General features: G+C 39.4%; 1 protein-coding gene across 4 annotated transcripts in view; it reads left to right on the forward strand.

The window, feature by feature from the left end:
• The window catches only part of Tbc1d12 (TBC1D12: TBC1 domain family, member 12), an 83,092-nt gene that overhangs the window by 63,932 nt on the left and 4,192 nt on the right, over positions 1 to 14,968 (forward strand). For 3 of the 4 annotated variants that reach the window (NM_145952.4, XM_006526847.2, XM_011247213.3), the window contains 6 exons: positions 799 to 905; positions 7,262 to 7,342; positions 10,497 to 10,585; positions 12,681 to 12,752; positions 13,419 to 13,547; positions 13,794 to 13,903. In NM_145952.4, the coding sequence (NP_666064.3) occupies positions 799 to 905; positions 7,262 to 7,342; positions 10,497 to 10,585; positions 12,681 to 12,752; positions 13,419 to 13,547; positions 13,794 to 13,903 (588 nt within the window). The remainder of the gene's footprint in view (positions 1 to 798; positions 906 to 7,261; positions 7,343 to 10,496; positions 10,586 to 12,680; positions 12,753 to 13,418; positions 13,548 to 13,793; positions 13,904 to 14,968) is intronic. The other variant, NM_001362424.1, reaches the window with a different exon arrangement.

A 14,968-nucleotide genomic window follows, 5' to 3' on the forward strand; every position in this document is an offset into this window, starting at 1 on the left:
GAATATATTCCCTGTATAAGAAACTATGAGGGCTGGAGCACTGACTGCTCTTCCAGAGGTCCTGAGTTCAATTCCCAGCAACCACATGGTGGCTCACAACCATCTGTAATGGGATCTGGTGCCCTCTTCTGGTGTGTCTGAAGATAGTGACAGTGTATTCACATACATGAAATAAATAAATAAATAAATAGTTTTTTTTAAAAAAGAAACTATGATGTTACATTGTCTACATTAAGTAATTTATATTTGGATCTCAGTACTTTTATAAGGCATTTATATTTTTACTCACATTTATCTTACTCAAGGTCATTCAGTGCAATATTAGAGGTGCTAAGAGATTTGCTCGAGTTTATACAATGTGTGGTTGAACTAGATTTGAATCTAGGCCTGATTCTCAAGCTTATACTCCTTTTAATGACCTACTGTTCCGTAAAGCCTAGGGCCTTACCCAGGCCTTACTCATAGTAGGTTCTTTGTGATTTTAGTTTTGTTACTGAATTGGCAGAACATTTATGTCCTTTTAATTTTTAATAATTGTCCATATGGTTCTGATTTTCTGATGACATCTTTAGTATAAGTAACACCTGTCAGAGGCTGTTCTCCTTAATTACCCTTAGCCCATCTCTAAGGTCTTCCATGGCCCATAGGCATGAACTCAAAGGGAAGAATGCGTTACATACTTAACACTTTAAGTCCTTAAAAATCATCTGATCACTTGGCCATAGGTAAGCCATCACGCAACTAGTGTTTTTGGTACAGAAAGTAACGTTTTCCTTTTTTCTCCTCCTTTAATTCTAGGCGTAGTACCAGAAGAGTTCGAGAATTGTGGTGGCAGGGATTGCCCCCTAGTGTCCGTGGGAAAGTTTGGAGTCTAGCTGTAGGAAATGAACTAAATATCACTCCTGGTTTGTATTCTATGTTCAGTTATTCCCTCACACAAATATCATCTCCAGAGTTTTATTAATCATATTAGTAGAGTTGCCATTTTAAAAACACTACCATACCTTTCACTTTCAGAGCATGCCTCATGCCCTCCCAGACTTTGTAATAGCTAATGAGTCTTTAATAAATTATATATATGATTTGTGGGCTTTTTTAAAGCTAGTGAGTGTCTGTGCAGCGAGCAGTGAGTGCACAGAGGAGAGGCGACTCTAGTGCCTGGAGGGACGGCTTCTCTGTGCTCAAACAATGAACAGTGTCCTGAGGGAACTTGATTTTTTTTTTTCCTGCTGAATGTTTAATAAGTTCTTTGAGAGTTTGGAGTTTTTCCTTATTTTTTTAAGTTAATACAGTAAATGGGTTTGTTTCCCTGAGCAGCTTTGTTGTGTGTGTATGTTGTTTAGATTTTACTTTTCCAGACGTGATGTTTAGCCAGACATGATGGCTCAGTGTATACTCACAGCGCTTGGCAGGCTTGGCAGCTCTGCAGCAGTTTGGAGTCCAGCCAGGCTGCATAGCGTATTGGAGGCTGGACTAGGCTATGGTGGCTATAGAAACTGTGTCAGAAAACCCAACAGTGATGCTAGTGATAATAATGAGAAAGTTTAGAAAGGAATGATAAAATTTTAAAGGAATTATCTGATTTTCTTAAGTTTATTTGATGAATTAAAGAAAAAGTTTAAATAAAATAATATAAATAAAATAATTAAAAAATTGGACATGACACATGCTGTAATTTTTTTCTGCACACAGTTCTATTTTATTATGACAAAGATGAATAGGATCTAAAAACTCATGTAAAGTTTTTTTTTCCTTTTTTTTTTTTAAATTCTGAAACATGGCTATAATCTTATGGCTGTAATCTCAGCACACAAGACTATTCTATACTACATAGTTGGAAGGCTACATAAAATTATCTCAGAATTGACACCAGTCAGCCTGAGTGATAGTGTTAAAGCAGACAGTTAACACCACAGGTTACTTTGACCTATAATAGCAGAAGGAATATATTGTCTGGCTAGGGGTTTAACACTGTAAGTATTTACCTAGCACAAATGTGGCTCTGGGCTTGGTCCCCAGTGTTGCATAAACCAGGAGGTGGAGACAGTAGGCCCACAAGTTCAAGGTCATCCTTAGCTACTTAATGGATTAAAGATCAGTTTGGAACAATAATGATAATAAAGAACTTCAGTGACTGTGGAGGGGTGGAATCTGTGCAGGCCCAGAGACAAGTTATCTTTAGCTCCTTCAAGTGGTCATTAACTGCTACTTGAGGCCATTTACTGCCGTCTGTGACCTATCATCTTTGTGATTGTTAGGTAAATCCTTTGGAATACATGAACAGATCCCAACTCATCCTGACTTGAGTTGTTGGCTAAGCAGCATCCTCACGGCAAACGCTGGGAACGTCAGATAGCATCCGAGGTCTATAGCAGAGGTTCCCCACTTTGCTTCAACCTGCACTCCTGTGCCTATCAATAAATTTGAAAAGTACCAAAAAAAAAAATCAGTTTGGGCTACATAAAGCATTTTCTCAAGAAAAAAGAAGAAAGAAAAGAAAAGAAGCCAGGCAGTGGTGGCGCATGCCTTTAATCCCAGCACTCGGGAGGCAGAGGCAGGCGGATTTCTGAGTTCGAGGCCAGCCTGGTCTACAGAGTGAGTTCCAGGACAGCCAGGGCTACACAGAGAAACTCTGTCTTGAAAATCCAAAAACAAACAAACAAAAAAGAAAAAAAAAAAAAAGAAAGAGAAAAGAAGGAAGAAAGGAAGGAAGGAAGGAAGAGAAAAAGAGAAGTAAAGAATATAGTTACTGTTTTTTTTTTAAGATTTATTTATTTTATATGACCACACTATAGCTGTCTTCAGACGCACCAGAAGAGGCCATCAGATCCCATTACAGATGGTTGTGAGCCACCATGTGGTTACAGGGAATTGAATTCAGAACCTCTCGAAGAGCAGTCAGTGCTCTTAACTGCTGTTTCTTCAGCCCAGTTACTGGTGCATTTTTAACCTGTTCTCTATAAGCACTACACACGCAAGGTGTACACATGGACAGGCAGAGCACCCAGGACCCATACACATTAAAAAACAGACAGCTTTTAGAGGGCTGGCGAGATGGCTTATCCAGTAAAAGGTGCTTTCTATGAAGCATGATAATTTCCATACCTAGGGCCCACAGGGAGAGAACCTGGTCCCACAAGTTTTCCTCTGACCTTCACACATACCCTTGTTCCATCCAAATAATGGAATAATTTTTAAAAACTTCAAGAAATAGATTTTAATGTCCTTAGCATAGTGGCATAGGCCTATAATTCAAGCCATGGAGGTTGAGGCAGAAAAATTGCAAATTGAAGACCTGTAGAGGTTACAGAGTGAGTTTGAGGCCAGCCTGGGAAACTAAGATAAATCCTGTAGATAAATAGAAGCTGGACATGTGGTGTAAGCCTTTAATCTTAGCATTCAGGAGGCAGAGACAGGCAGAGCTTTACGTTTTCCAGGTCAGCCTGGACTACAAAGTGAGAACCTGTCTGAAAACAACAGTAACCTCAAAAAAACCCAAACAACAGCAACAAAACAAAACAGAAAACCCCAAGCAGACCAGGCTCTGTGGAAGAGGGCTTACCTCCCAAGGCCTATCAAAGCTGGAAGCTCATTTCCTACTGTACTGAAAGAAAGAAAAACAGAAAAGGCTGGTGGCACATTGTATAGTTTAGTGATAGGGCACCTGCTTGGCATATTCACCTTAAAGTATAGTAGACTTTCTGTGACGTAATATATTTAAATAAGACACAGGTTTCTAATGATTTCAGTGGAACAGCTTAAAAGAAAATGGTTTTCTTGTAGATTTAAACAGCAACTGACCGGTGGTTATTTGAAATTTTGTTTTATTTTTAAATGATCTTGTTGTTGCTGATAAAGTTGGCTTTAGAATGGGGTGGTATAGCTCACTTGGTAACTTAGAACGTGAGGTTGTATGACAGTGAAACAAATGTCACAGTGCCGACATATTGAGATTTGCAGTATGACAAGTCACTCACTTCAGTGTAGTTTTAGGGTCTCTGTAGTAAATACTTATGTGTTGAAAATGAAATAGGAGGGCTGGTGAGATGGCTTAGTGGTTAAGAGCGCCGACTGCTCTTCCAAAGGTCCTGAGTTCAAATCCCAGCAACCACATGGTGGCTCACAACCATCCGTAACGAAATCTGATGCCCTCTTCTGGAGTGTCTGAAGGCAGCTATAGTGTACTTACATATAATAAATATATAAATTAAAAAAAAAAAAGAAAATGAAATAGGAAACTTGGCCGGGCATGGTGGCGCACGCCTTTAATCCCAGCACTCAGGTGGCAGAGGCAGAGGCAGAGGCAGGTGGATTTCTGAGTTCCAGGACAGCCTGGTCTACAGAGTGAGTTCCAGGACAGCCAGGGCTATACAGAGAAACCCTGTCTTGGAAAAAAAAAAAAAAAGAAATAGGAAACTCATTTCATTCTCTTTTCTTTTCGTGGGAAGCTCAATCTTATAACTTAGTAACTTTACATCCTAATAATTGATCCCTTATTTGAATTTTTTTAATCATACAATTTATAACAATAAATATTAGCTAGGAGTACAGGCTGTAAAGTTAGTCAGATAGGGTCACATCTGATTCTACCATGTATTAGATTATGACCTTGGGCAAACTGCTTACTGTCTATAAGTGCTTACTCTACAAGATATCTAGATATCTTTTTTTATTTGTAAAATGGAATCATTAGCCATACCAAAAATTTGTTTTGGTTATTTAAAATATGAGTATTTCTTGTGAAAGTGCTCTTTGTTGAATGTCTGAATAATTTTCCCAAAATCTGAGACTAAAATCCTGAAACCAGAGTGTTCTCCATTCAAGTATAAGACCCTGTCCTTGTCCTGTCTTTAGGCCTGATTCCACCCCTCCCTTTTTAGATTCTATGTGAAATTAACTGAGACAAAGGCCTTCTCTCTGAGGATATTATTTATGTCTTATAATTTCTCAAAAGGGAAGTTACTCTTTTGATTTTTTTTTAAAACGTGTTACCATATTTTTCTTAGTAGATGAGTTTTGTGGTTTCTCATGGATTTGTCAGCTAGAGCCTTCTCTTCTTTCAAGGCAATTTAAAACTTGGTTAAAGAGGGAAACTAACATGGAAACAGCTTGACATTTAGAAAAGTATATGCAGTTGATAATTGACAACCTCAAGCAATTATATACATACATTTTTAAATTGCAGTTGCCTCCTCTACCAAATCATTCAGGGATTTATACATAAGTAGTTTTAACTTTTTATTTCTTTTTTTTGTTTGTTTTTTTGAGACAGGGTTTCTCTGTATAGCTCTGGCTGTCCTGAAACTCACTCTGTAGACCAGGCCGGCCTGGAACTCAGAAATCCACCTGCCTCTGCCTCCCGAGTGCTGGGATTAAAGGCCTGCGCCACCACGCCCGGCAACTTTTTATTTCTTTTAAATTTTTATTTTCAAGTCATTTGTAGTAATAAGTAAGTAAAAAGGGAAATAGAATTGTAATGTTTGAGATATGTGTAGCCAAAGTCTTAACTATGTAAGAATACTTGTTTATAGTATAGTTGTTATATACATTGGAATATTGTGTTGAAAAGAAACAAACAAAAAGGATTGGGGATTTAATTCAGTGGTAGAGTCCTGGCCTTAGGTTCAGTCCCCAGCACTGGGAAAAAAATTAAACAAGAATTGTGTCTACTAATGTATAATGTCTAATGGAGCAAAGTAAAATGAGTCAATGTCTGTAGTATATCATCTCGTTGGTGTTTTAAAGATTTATTGTTATTGTGTTTAATTATGTGTATATGCCTATGTGAGGGTATGTGTATGTGAGTGCAGGCGCCCATGGAGGCCAGAGGGGTTGGATGCTCTGGGGCTGTAGTTGCCTGATGTGGGTATTGGGAAGTAAACTTGGGAATCACTGCAAGAGTGGTAAGCGCTCTTGTCTTTCCAACCCCTGAGGTCTTAAAACTGAGGATATATAAATCAGTTGTGCACATCTTTAGGTTTGGAAGCATTCATAAGAGCCCCGCTAACTATAGTAGATACATCTTAGAGAAGGAAACTTAGTTTTTTTCCATGCTCTTTTCTAAGTTTGTATTTTCAGAAACCATGTTTGTATTTTACATATAAAAATAAAGTTTTTAGTGTATATCTTTAATCCCTACATGTGAGTGTCAGAAGCAGGCAGACCTCTGTGTGTTTGAGGCCTGCTAATCTACAAAGCAAGTCCTAGGACAGTTAGGGTTACCTAGTGAGAACCTGTCTCAAAAGAAAAAGAAGATGCCAGGCATGGTGGCGCACACCTTTAATCCCAGCTTTTGAGGCAGAGGTAGGTGGATGTCTGAGTTCGAGGCCAGCCTGGTCTACAGAGTGAGTTCCAGGACAGCCAAGGGTACACAGAGAAACCCTGTCTTAGAAAACAAAACAAAACAAAAAGGAAAAAGAAAGAAAATGAAAAGACACCAGAACCTGGGCTGCAGAGATGGCTCACTGGCTAAGAGCACTGATTGCTCTTCCAAAGGTCCTGAGTTCAAATCCCAGCATCCACATGGTGGCTCACAACCATCTGTAATGGGATAAGATGCCCTCTTCTGGTATGTCTGAAGAATGCTATGATGTACTAATAGAAATAAATATTAAAAAAAAAAAAATACCAGAACCTACAGAAAATGACATGTTTAATCAGTAGTAATCCATGAATGGGAATTACTTATTCCCGTTTATAGATGAAAAGATCAAGTCCAGAGCAGTGAGGTGAGGTTCTTGAGGCCCAGAGGTAGTAATTGGCAGAGTGGAATGCAGTGTAGGTCTGACACCCCAGCTTTTGGCTGCTCTTGGCCAGTATGGCTGTTGAGCAAAAGCCCTGTCCTTCCGATGCTCTGGACTAGCTCCCAGAATGACCTGGAATGACCCACAATGACCCTGCTCCTGGGTCTTTTGCTGTCTTTCTAGACATGTAATGAAGAGTTCCAAAAAAACTAGTTTGCTTCAGCTTGCCACGATTTTGTTTAATACCTGCTTAGACCAGATAGAGCCGATCCATATTAAGTAAAGACTGACAGTTAGCAGCCAGGTTGTGGTGGTGCTCGCCTTTAATCTCAGTGCTTGGCGGCAGAGGTAGGCAGGCCTGGTCTACAGAGTGAGTTCCAGGACAGCCAGGCCTGCAAAGAAAGAAACTCTGTTACATGTGTGTGTTGGGGGAAGGGCTCCCCAAAACAAACAAAAAAGTGAAAATTAAAGTGTGAATTTATTTGTATTATTTATGAATTTTTGTTTTTTTTCCCCAGAACTTTATGAAATCTTTCTTTCAAGAGCAAAAGAACGTTGGAAAAGCTTCAGTGAATCAAGTTCTGAGAACGACACGGAAGGTATGGGGGTCTCCAAGTGAGAATCTCAAAACTCAGTTACTGAATAGACAGGTGGGATTTTTCTGCCATGTACCAGAAGCTGTGCTAGCTGACGTAAGGGCAGTGCCTGTTTAGTACATGATAGCACTCTGAGCTTCGGGAGGGGAGGAGGCTTAGAGTAGTGAGAAGCAAGAGGCTGGGCTTGAAGTCTGCTCTGTTTATCCCAAGTCCCAGGATTCAAATCACAGTGGTGAAGCTGATGGGCCGAGTGCAGTGTTATCAGACCAAGCTGTTACTACAGGCTGACGTTATTCACTCCTTCTGAACTCCTCCTTGGTACCTAGTAGACTGCACACAGTTCAGTTCTCCTGTGCTCTGCCCTGCTCCTTGTTCATTTGTTTCACCCATTACTCCCATCCTTACCTCTGCCTGGACAGTTAGTTTTCTTAATCACTTTGAAGATTTTTTCCTTGTATCAGATTATTAAATTTGTATTTTGATAATGGGGAATCATTTTCCTAATCTTATCACTTTTTGTTTTATTTGCATGCTTTCTTTCTTAAGTAGGTTCTCATTTGATTTAGGCTGGCCTTGAATTCACTCTGTAGCTGAGGACGACATTGAACTTCTGATGTCCTGCCTCTGTCTCCACGTTCTGGGACTACAGCTATGAGCTACTGCTTCCCGTTATGTGCTGCTAGGGATTGAACCCAGGTCTGAGCAAGCACTCACCAACCAAGCTATACTCCTAGCCACTTTTCCTTTTTTTTTTGGTTTTTCGAGACAGGGTTTCTCTGTGTAGCCTTTGGCTGTCCTAGAGCTCACTCTGTAGACCAGGCTGGCCTCGAACTCAGAAATCCGCCTGCCTTCACTTCCCAAGTGCTGGGATTAAAGGCGTGCGCCACCACGCCTGACTTCTCTTTTCCTTTTTTTTGTATTTATTACTGTATAGAAAGCAAGTTCACTGAGCATGGTGTCACAGAGCCAGGAGGAGCTTTTTGAGCTCAAGGTCATCCTGGTGGTCTTCAGAGTGAGTTCCAGTGTAATCAGGCTGTTACTCTGTTACTCTGTTTTGAAAAACTCATAATAATAATAATAATAATAATAATAATAATAATAATAATAATAATAAAGATAGTAATAATAGTAATAGAAAAGTCTTCTCTTCCCTTTAAGTAAAACTTTAAAATATATCTTTGAATAAATAAATAGAACTTATCTTATAGTGGTTGCCTGTGAGAAACCACTTTTTAAATTTCTTTTTTCCATTTTATGATAAGCCATTAGGAAAGGGAAATCTTACTGAGTAGTCAAGGAGAGGACTTGGTTTTGAGGACCATGGAAGAGTCATCTCGAAATTGGTTGGCTGTGCCGGGTGGTGGTGACGCACGCCTTTAATCCCAGCACTTGGGAGGCAGAGGCAGGCGGATTTCTGAGTTCGAGGCCAGCCTGGTCTACAGAGTGAGTTACGGGACAGCCAGGGCTACACAGAGAAACCCTGTCTCAAAAAAACAAAAAAAAAACAAAACAACAACAACAACAACAAAAAACCCAAAAAAGAAATAGGTTGGCTGTTTTAGTGATTTTCTGAAGAACTGAAAGTGCAAAGTAAGTGAACATGCATAGAATTATGACCCTCGAGGCCACTGCTCTGCACTGTCCATCCTTCCTTCCTTCCTTCCTCCCTCCCTCCCTCCCTTCCTTTCTTATTTATTTATAGATGCAGTCATATCATATGTAGTTCAGACTAGCATTGAGCTGTGAATTTGCTGCCTCCACCTCTGCCTCCAGGGTTTGCAGGTTATATTCCCATGCCTGGCTCAGTTTTCTATTAAAACAAGTTTTATGAAGTACCAAAATTATACAAATTAAGACTAGAAATATAACTCAGTGCTATAACAATTGCTCAGAGCCACAAACAAAACAAAAAAAATTAAATAAACTAAAATGGCAAGTGTATGAGAGTAGGTTAGGTAACTCACACCTATAATCCCCATACTTTAGAGGTGGAGGCAGGAGAATCGGAGTTCAGAGTCATTTTTAACTGTGTAGCAAGTCAGAGTACAGTGCGAACCACATGAGAACCTGTCTCATGAACAAGCACAAACAAAACTTTTTGTTATGGGTAAATAATGAAAATTATACTTTAGAATGAAGTAATTGAGTGTAATAGTTACGCCAGGGATGGTAAAATGGCTTGGTGGGGAAAGGTTTGCACTGTTAAGTTTGAGGGTGACTGTGATAATAGATCCCATATGGTAGAAGGCGAGAACCAACTCCCACAAGGTGTCACATGTGCACATACTTACACACACTACCTAGTTACTACCGTGGGAGTATTAGTCCGTCTTTATATTCAATAAGAATTAGAACAGAATTTTTTCACTATATATTTTTCTGATGAATGCATTTATGTTTCCTCAATAAAAGAGACTACATTTAAAGCTTGGTATGGGAGCATATGCCTATGATTTCAGTAGTCAGGGGGTGAAAGCCAAATCAAAGAGAGCTCTGTGTTAGCCTTGGTTACAGAGTAAATTCAAGGCCAGCCTAGATTACATGTGAAAGTGTTGCCTAGTGCATTCACAGACACACAGACACACAGACACACAGACACACAGACACACACACACACACACACACACACACACACACACACGGAGAAAGGGAAGGGAGACAGGGAGACAGAGAGGGGGAGAGAGAGAGAGTATGCAGTGGGAAGGAGAGAGGAAAGTGAGAACAACACTGTTTTGCTGTCCGTGATTGCTTGTCTATAATCCCAGAACTCATAAGGCCGAGGCAAGAGGATTGATGGGAGTTTGTGGTTAGCCTGGGTTACAGAGTGAGATCCTGTCTCGAAAAAGGAGAAAGAGGACTAAAGACAGCTCAGAGAGCTTGCCTAGCATGCACAAGGTCCTGATGTCAGTCCCTAGTACCACATAACTTAGGTATGCTGGCACAGGCACTGAGATAGTGCTATTTCAGGAGGGTAGAGGCAAGAAGATGGGAAGTCCAAAGCTACACAGGGAATTGAAGTTTGAAGCTAACCTAAGCTACCCGAAGAAGCTAAGTCCTAAATTCTAGGGATGGGACATTCTTGATTATTCAGCTTTTCTACTTACTTTAACAGGCAGTGTCCTCAGCCTGTTTAAATTTTATCTGTTTGGTAATGCAGGTCTATCTGTTGCTGACCGAGAGGCTAGTCTGGAATTAATTAAGTTGGACATATCCCGTACATTTCCATCTCTCTACATCTTTCAGAAGGTGAGGTTTTCTAATCAGTTTTTAACTACTGTTTATTCTTTCAACACTCAGTGGTACAAATTCTATAAATCTATAGGCACTATTTTTATTTTATTTTATATTTAATTTTTTGGGACAGAGTCTCACAATTTAACCCTGGCTGGCTTGGAATTCCCTAATAGATCAGGCTGCTGTAGGAAACACAGAGATCCATCTGCCTCTGCCTTCCAAGTGCTGGGATTAAAGAAGTGAGTTACCATACCCAGCCAGGTATTACTATTTTTATAATATTTATTTTTATTTTATGTGCATTGGTGTTTTGCCTTTATGTATGTCTGTGTGAGGATGTTGGATCCCCTGGTACTGGTGTTATAGACACTTGTGAGCTGAGAATTGAACTCGGGACCTCTGGAAGAGCAGCTTGTGCTCTTAATCACTGAGCCGTCTCTCCAGCCCCCGGGGATTATTTTTTAAAAGAAAAAATATTTTAAAAATTTGAGAAGAGGCCAGGCATTGTGGTACATGGCTTTAATCTCAGCCTCGTCCACATAGAGTTCCAGCGCTCACAGCTATATAGTGACACTCTGCCTTAAAATACAAAAGAAACTTCTAGGGCTAGAAGAGTGGCTCAGTGATTAAGAGCATTACAACCGTCCCTGACTCCAGTGCCAGGGCATCTGACTCCCTCTTTTGACCTCGATGGGCACCAGGCACATGCATGTAGATAAAACACTCATATACATAAAGTAAAAGGAGTAAAATATTAAAAATTAAAAATAATTTGAGCTTTTATATAAAAATGCAAAACTAAAAATTAAGGAATTTGCTTTCTGTGGAATAAAATTTATTGTCATAACATATACTTGTTATGTAGTAGGCACTTTTTTATTATAGTGAATTTCTGTATTTGAATTATTAATGAATTTGCCTTACAAACTGTTAAAATATGAATACATTAGTTCTAAATTGTTTAGAATTACCACTGAATTAGCAAGAAATACTTTACTTTTATATATTTTTTTACAGGAATAGCTGGCTATCTTTAATTTTTATATACTAAGATGCTAATAAATAATTTATCTATAATAAAGGCCACGTGATTAATAGAAAGTTTTGCTATTGGGACCAGTGAGATAGTTCAGCAGGTCAAGGTGCTTGCTGCCAAAGTCTGACAACTTGAGGTTGAGGCTGAGAAACAGAAGTAGTGGAAGGAGAGACCCAGTCCCTGAACGTTGTCCTCTGACGTTCACATGCACACTGTGGCATGTGTGTACCTATATACACGCACAATAGGTAAATACATGGGAAAAAACCCACTGGAGCTAGAGGGATGGCTCAGCTCTTAAGAGCAATTGGTTGCTCTCTAGAGTACCTGGGTTCAGTTTCTGGCACCCTTGTGGCAGATCACAACCATCCATCAATTGTAGTTCCAGGGGATATAACACCACCATCTTCTGGCCTCCATCAGCATCACGCACGTACGCTGTACACAGATATATATTCAGGCAGAACATCCATATACATACATTTTAAAATTACTATTGATATTCAAATTATCTAACATAACTCAGGCTAAATAGTTGGCACTTTTATTAAAGACAGGGTCTTAGTATACAGCCTCAGCTATCTGGGGAATCACTGTGTCGATCATGTTGATCTCCAACTTGGTGATCCATCTGCTTTGCTGAGATTAAAGCCATGTGTGTCATGTCAGGCCTATGTTATTTTAATTTACTTTTCTGAAATTATATGACGTGAAATGGGCTTAGTATAATGACATGTGCAAGGCCCCAGTTTCAATACTCATGTGTACATAGCAAAAGGATTAAATGGAAAATTTTTATATTTATTATACCCTAGAAGTATTTAAAATAGTTTGCAAATTATATAAGTTGTATTCAAGTGAGTATATTTGACTTATTATTCAAGATCAAACTTTTATTACTTCTGAAAACATCTTGATAGAATACATTTAGAATATCTTTATAATGATTAAATGTGCTAAAACTGGTCATTTAGAGAATGCTACAGTTTTATAGTTTTTAATATTTTATGAGCATTAACCTAAAGATCTTTACTTAAAGTTTCAATTTTTATTCTTTTTTTTTTCCCTAAGGGTGGCCCATATCACGATGTTTTGCATAGTATCTTAGGGGCATATACATGTTACAGACCTGATGTTGGTTATGTAAGTATTTGTTTCCATCTGATTTTTACACATAAACATTGTATCTGTGCTCATCAGGACAGCTCTTTACAGCCACAGGTCAGTCTCTGCAGCCCTGACCTTTGAGCTGATGGGTTTACCTGAGGAGGAAGCTCCGGGTCTTTTGCCCCCTGCTTAGGACGCCTGGCGGTCACGCTGCTCCGTGTGCTGGGTGCTGCATGATTCTTCTGTTCCTTCCACTCAGGCTTTGCTCAAGCCTCTTTTCATTTTGGATTCCCCCCTCATGTCTTTCTTGTGATTCCCCACAAATTCAGGCTCTTTTAAGCACAACAACTTCTTTTTTTTGACTTTTAGTATTCTATCTTAGAGACTTCCTTGCCTCTTCGTTCTTCATATGTTATAATGTGAAAACAACCACTTACGACATGAGAGCTACTTGGTACACTGAGATAGGCTCTTAGACCAAATAAAAGCTGGTTTAATTGTTTTCTGATTTATTAAATCCTATCAAATGAACAAATATAAAATTAGGGAAATTTACAGCCATTACAAGTTCATAGTAGTTGCTTTTACTGAGAAGAAAAACAAAATTGGTAAATTCTTCTTACTATCAGTTTGTAAATTTTGAGGAGGGTAGCTAGCACGTAGACTGATTTTAACCATTTTTACTTTTCCTTCCCTTTGAAGGTCCAGGGGATGTCCTTCATCGCAGCCGTTCTCATCCTCAATCTGGAGGAAGCAGACGCCTTCATTGCGTTCGCGAATCTCCTAAACAAGCCGTGCCAACTGGCCTTTTTCCGAGTGGATCACAGCATGGTATGAACATTTGGGATAGACTGTGTTTTCCTCATAAGTTTCTGTATTCTGAATGCCTGCTTAGAATAAAAAACATGAAGAAACTGAAGTAATCTAAGCAAATAGACAAAATTTTCATTGAATAACAATTTTAGAAAACTTGAAGCAACTCAAAAGAGTTGTTAATAAAATTTTCTATTAATATTAACACTTTCTCTTTCTGCCATAGATTATTTTGTAATTTTATTTATCTTTTTCTATGTATAGATGTTGAAGTATTTTGCAACATTTGAAGTATTCTTTGAGGAAAACCTATCCAAACTATTTCTTCATTTCAAGTCGTATAATCTGACACCAGATATATATTTGATAGATTGGTAAGTCACTAAGAAACATTAAATAAAATAAAAAGGAAATAGTGAATAACTTTCTCTGTTTTTTAGGAAATATAGTAAATATGCTAGGTGAGATTGACATATAAAAGGCACTTTTCCTTACGAATGAAAAAGTCCAAGGATGCATCTAAAAACGTAGACTGAAGCCAGGCTTGGTGGTGCACGCCTTCATTCCTAGTGCTTAGGAGGCAGACACCGGAGGATCTCTAAGTTCAAGGCCAGCCAGGTCTGCAAAGTGAGTTCCATGGCCAGAAGGAGAAATCCTGCCTTGAAAAACGAAACAAACAACATAGACTGGCTTGAAATTAGTTTCTTTCTTTCTTTCTTTTTTTTTTTTTTATTATAAAAGGGAATAGGGAAGAACCCGAAGACATTGCTCAGCTATTAAAAGGGCAAGCTACTCTTGCTGAGAACCTGAGTTCACCTCCCAGTACCTGGCTTGAGCAGCTTCACCATAGCCTGTAACTCCAGCTTCAGAGGATCAGAGACCTTCTGCCCTGTAGTCACATCACACACACACACACATACACGCACACACACGCACACGCGCGCGCGCGCGCACACACACACACAGACACACACACACACACACAGACACACACACACAGACACACACACGTCTTTTTTAAAATGAGCGAGGATAGGGAACTGGGCAGAGGGTCAGCATGGGAACGCACGTGCCACACAAACCTGACAGCCTGAGTTTGATCCCCAAACCTGTGTAAAAATCCAGCTGCAAGGCACATATCACAGCCTTTCAGTGGCCGTCTGGGAGGCAGAGACAGGAGAATCACGAGGAGGGAAGCTAGGCTGCTGTAATAAAGCATCAGAAGCAAGAGAGACTCTGCTTCCACAAGGTGCAAAGCAAGAGCCAACTCCCAGGAGTTGTTCTCTGACATCCATATTCACTATGGCAAATATATGCCAGCATGTACACACTCACACTCATGCACACACCCATGCAAGCATGCACACAAAGAAATACATATTCTTTTTTTTTAAGTAAAGAGTATAGAAATATCTTGAAATATAGTGAATTGTAGTAAT

Source organism: Mus musculus, chromosome 19, assembly GCF_000001635.26.
Source record: "Mus musculus strain C57BL/6J chromosome 19, GRCm38.p6 C57BL/6J".
Taxonomy (NCBI): Eukaryota; Metazoa; Chordata; class Mammalia; order Rodentia; family Muridae; genus Mus; species Mus musculus.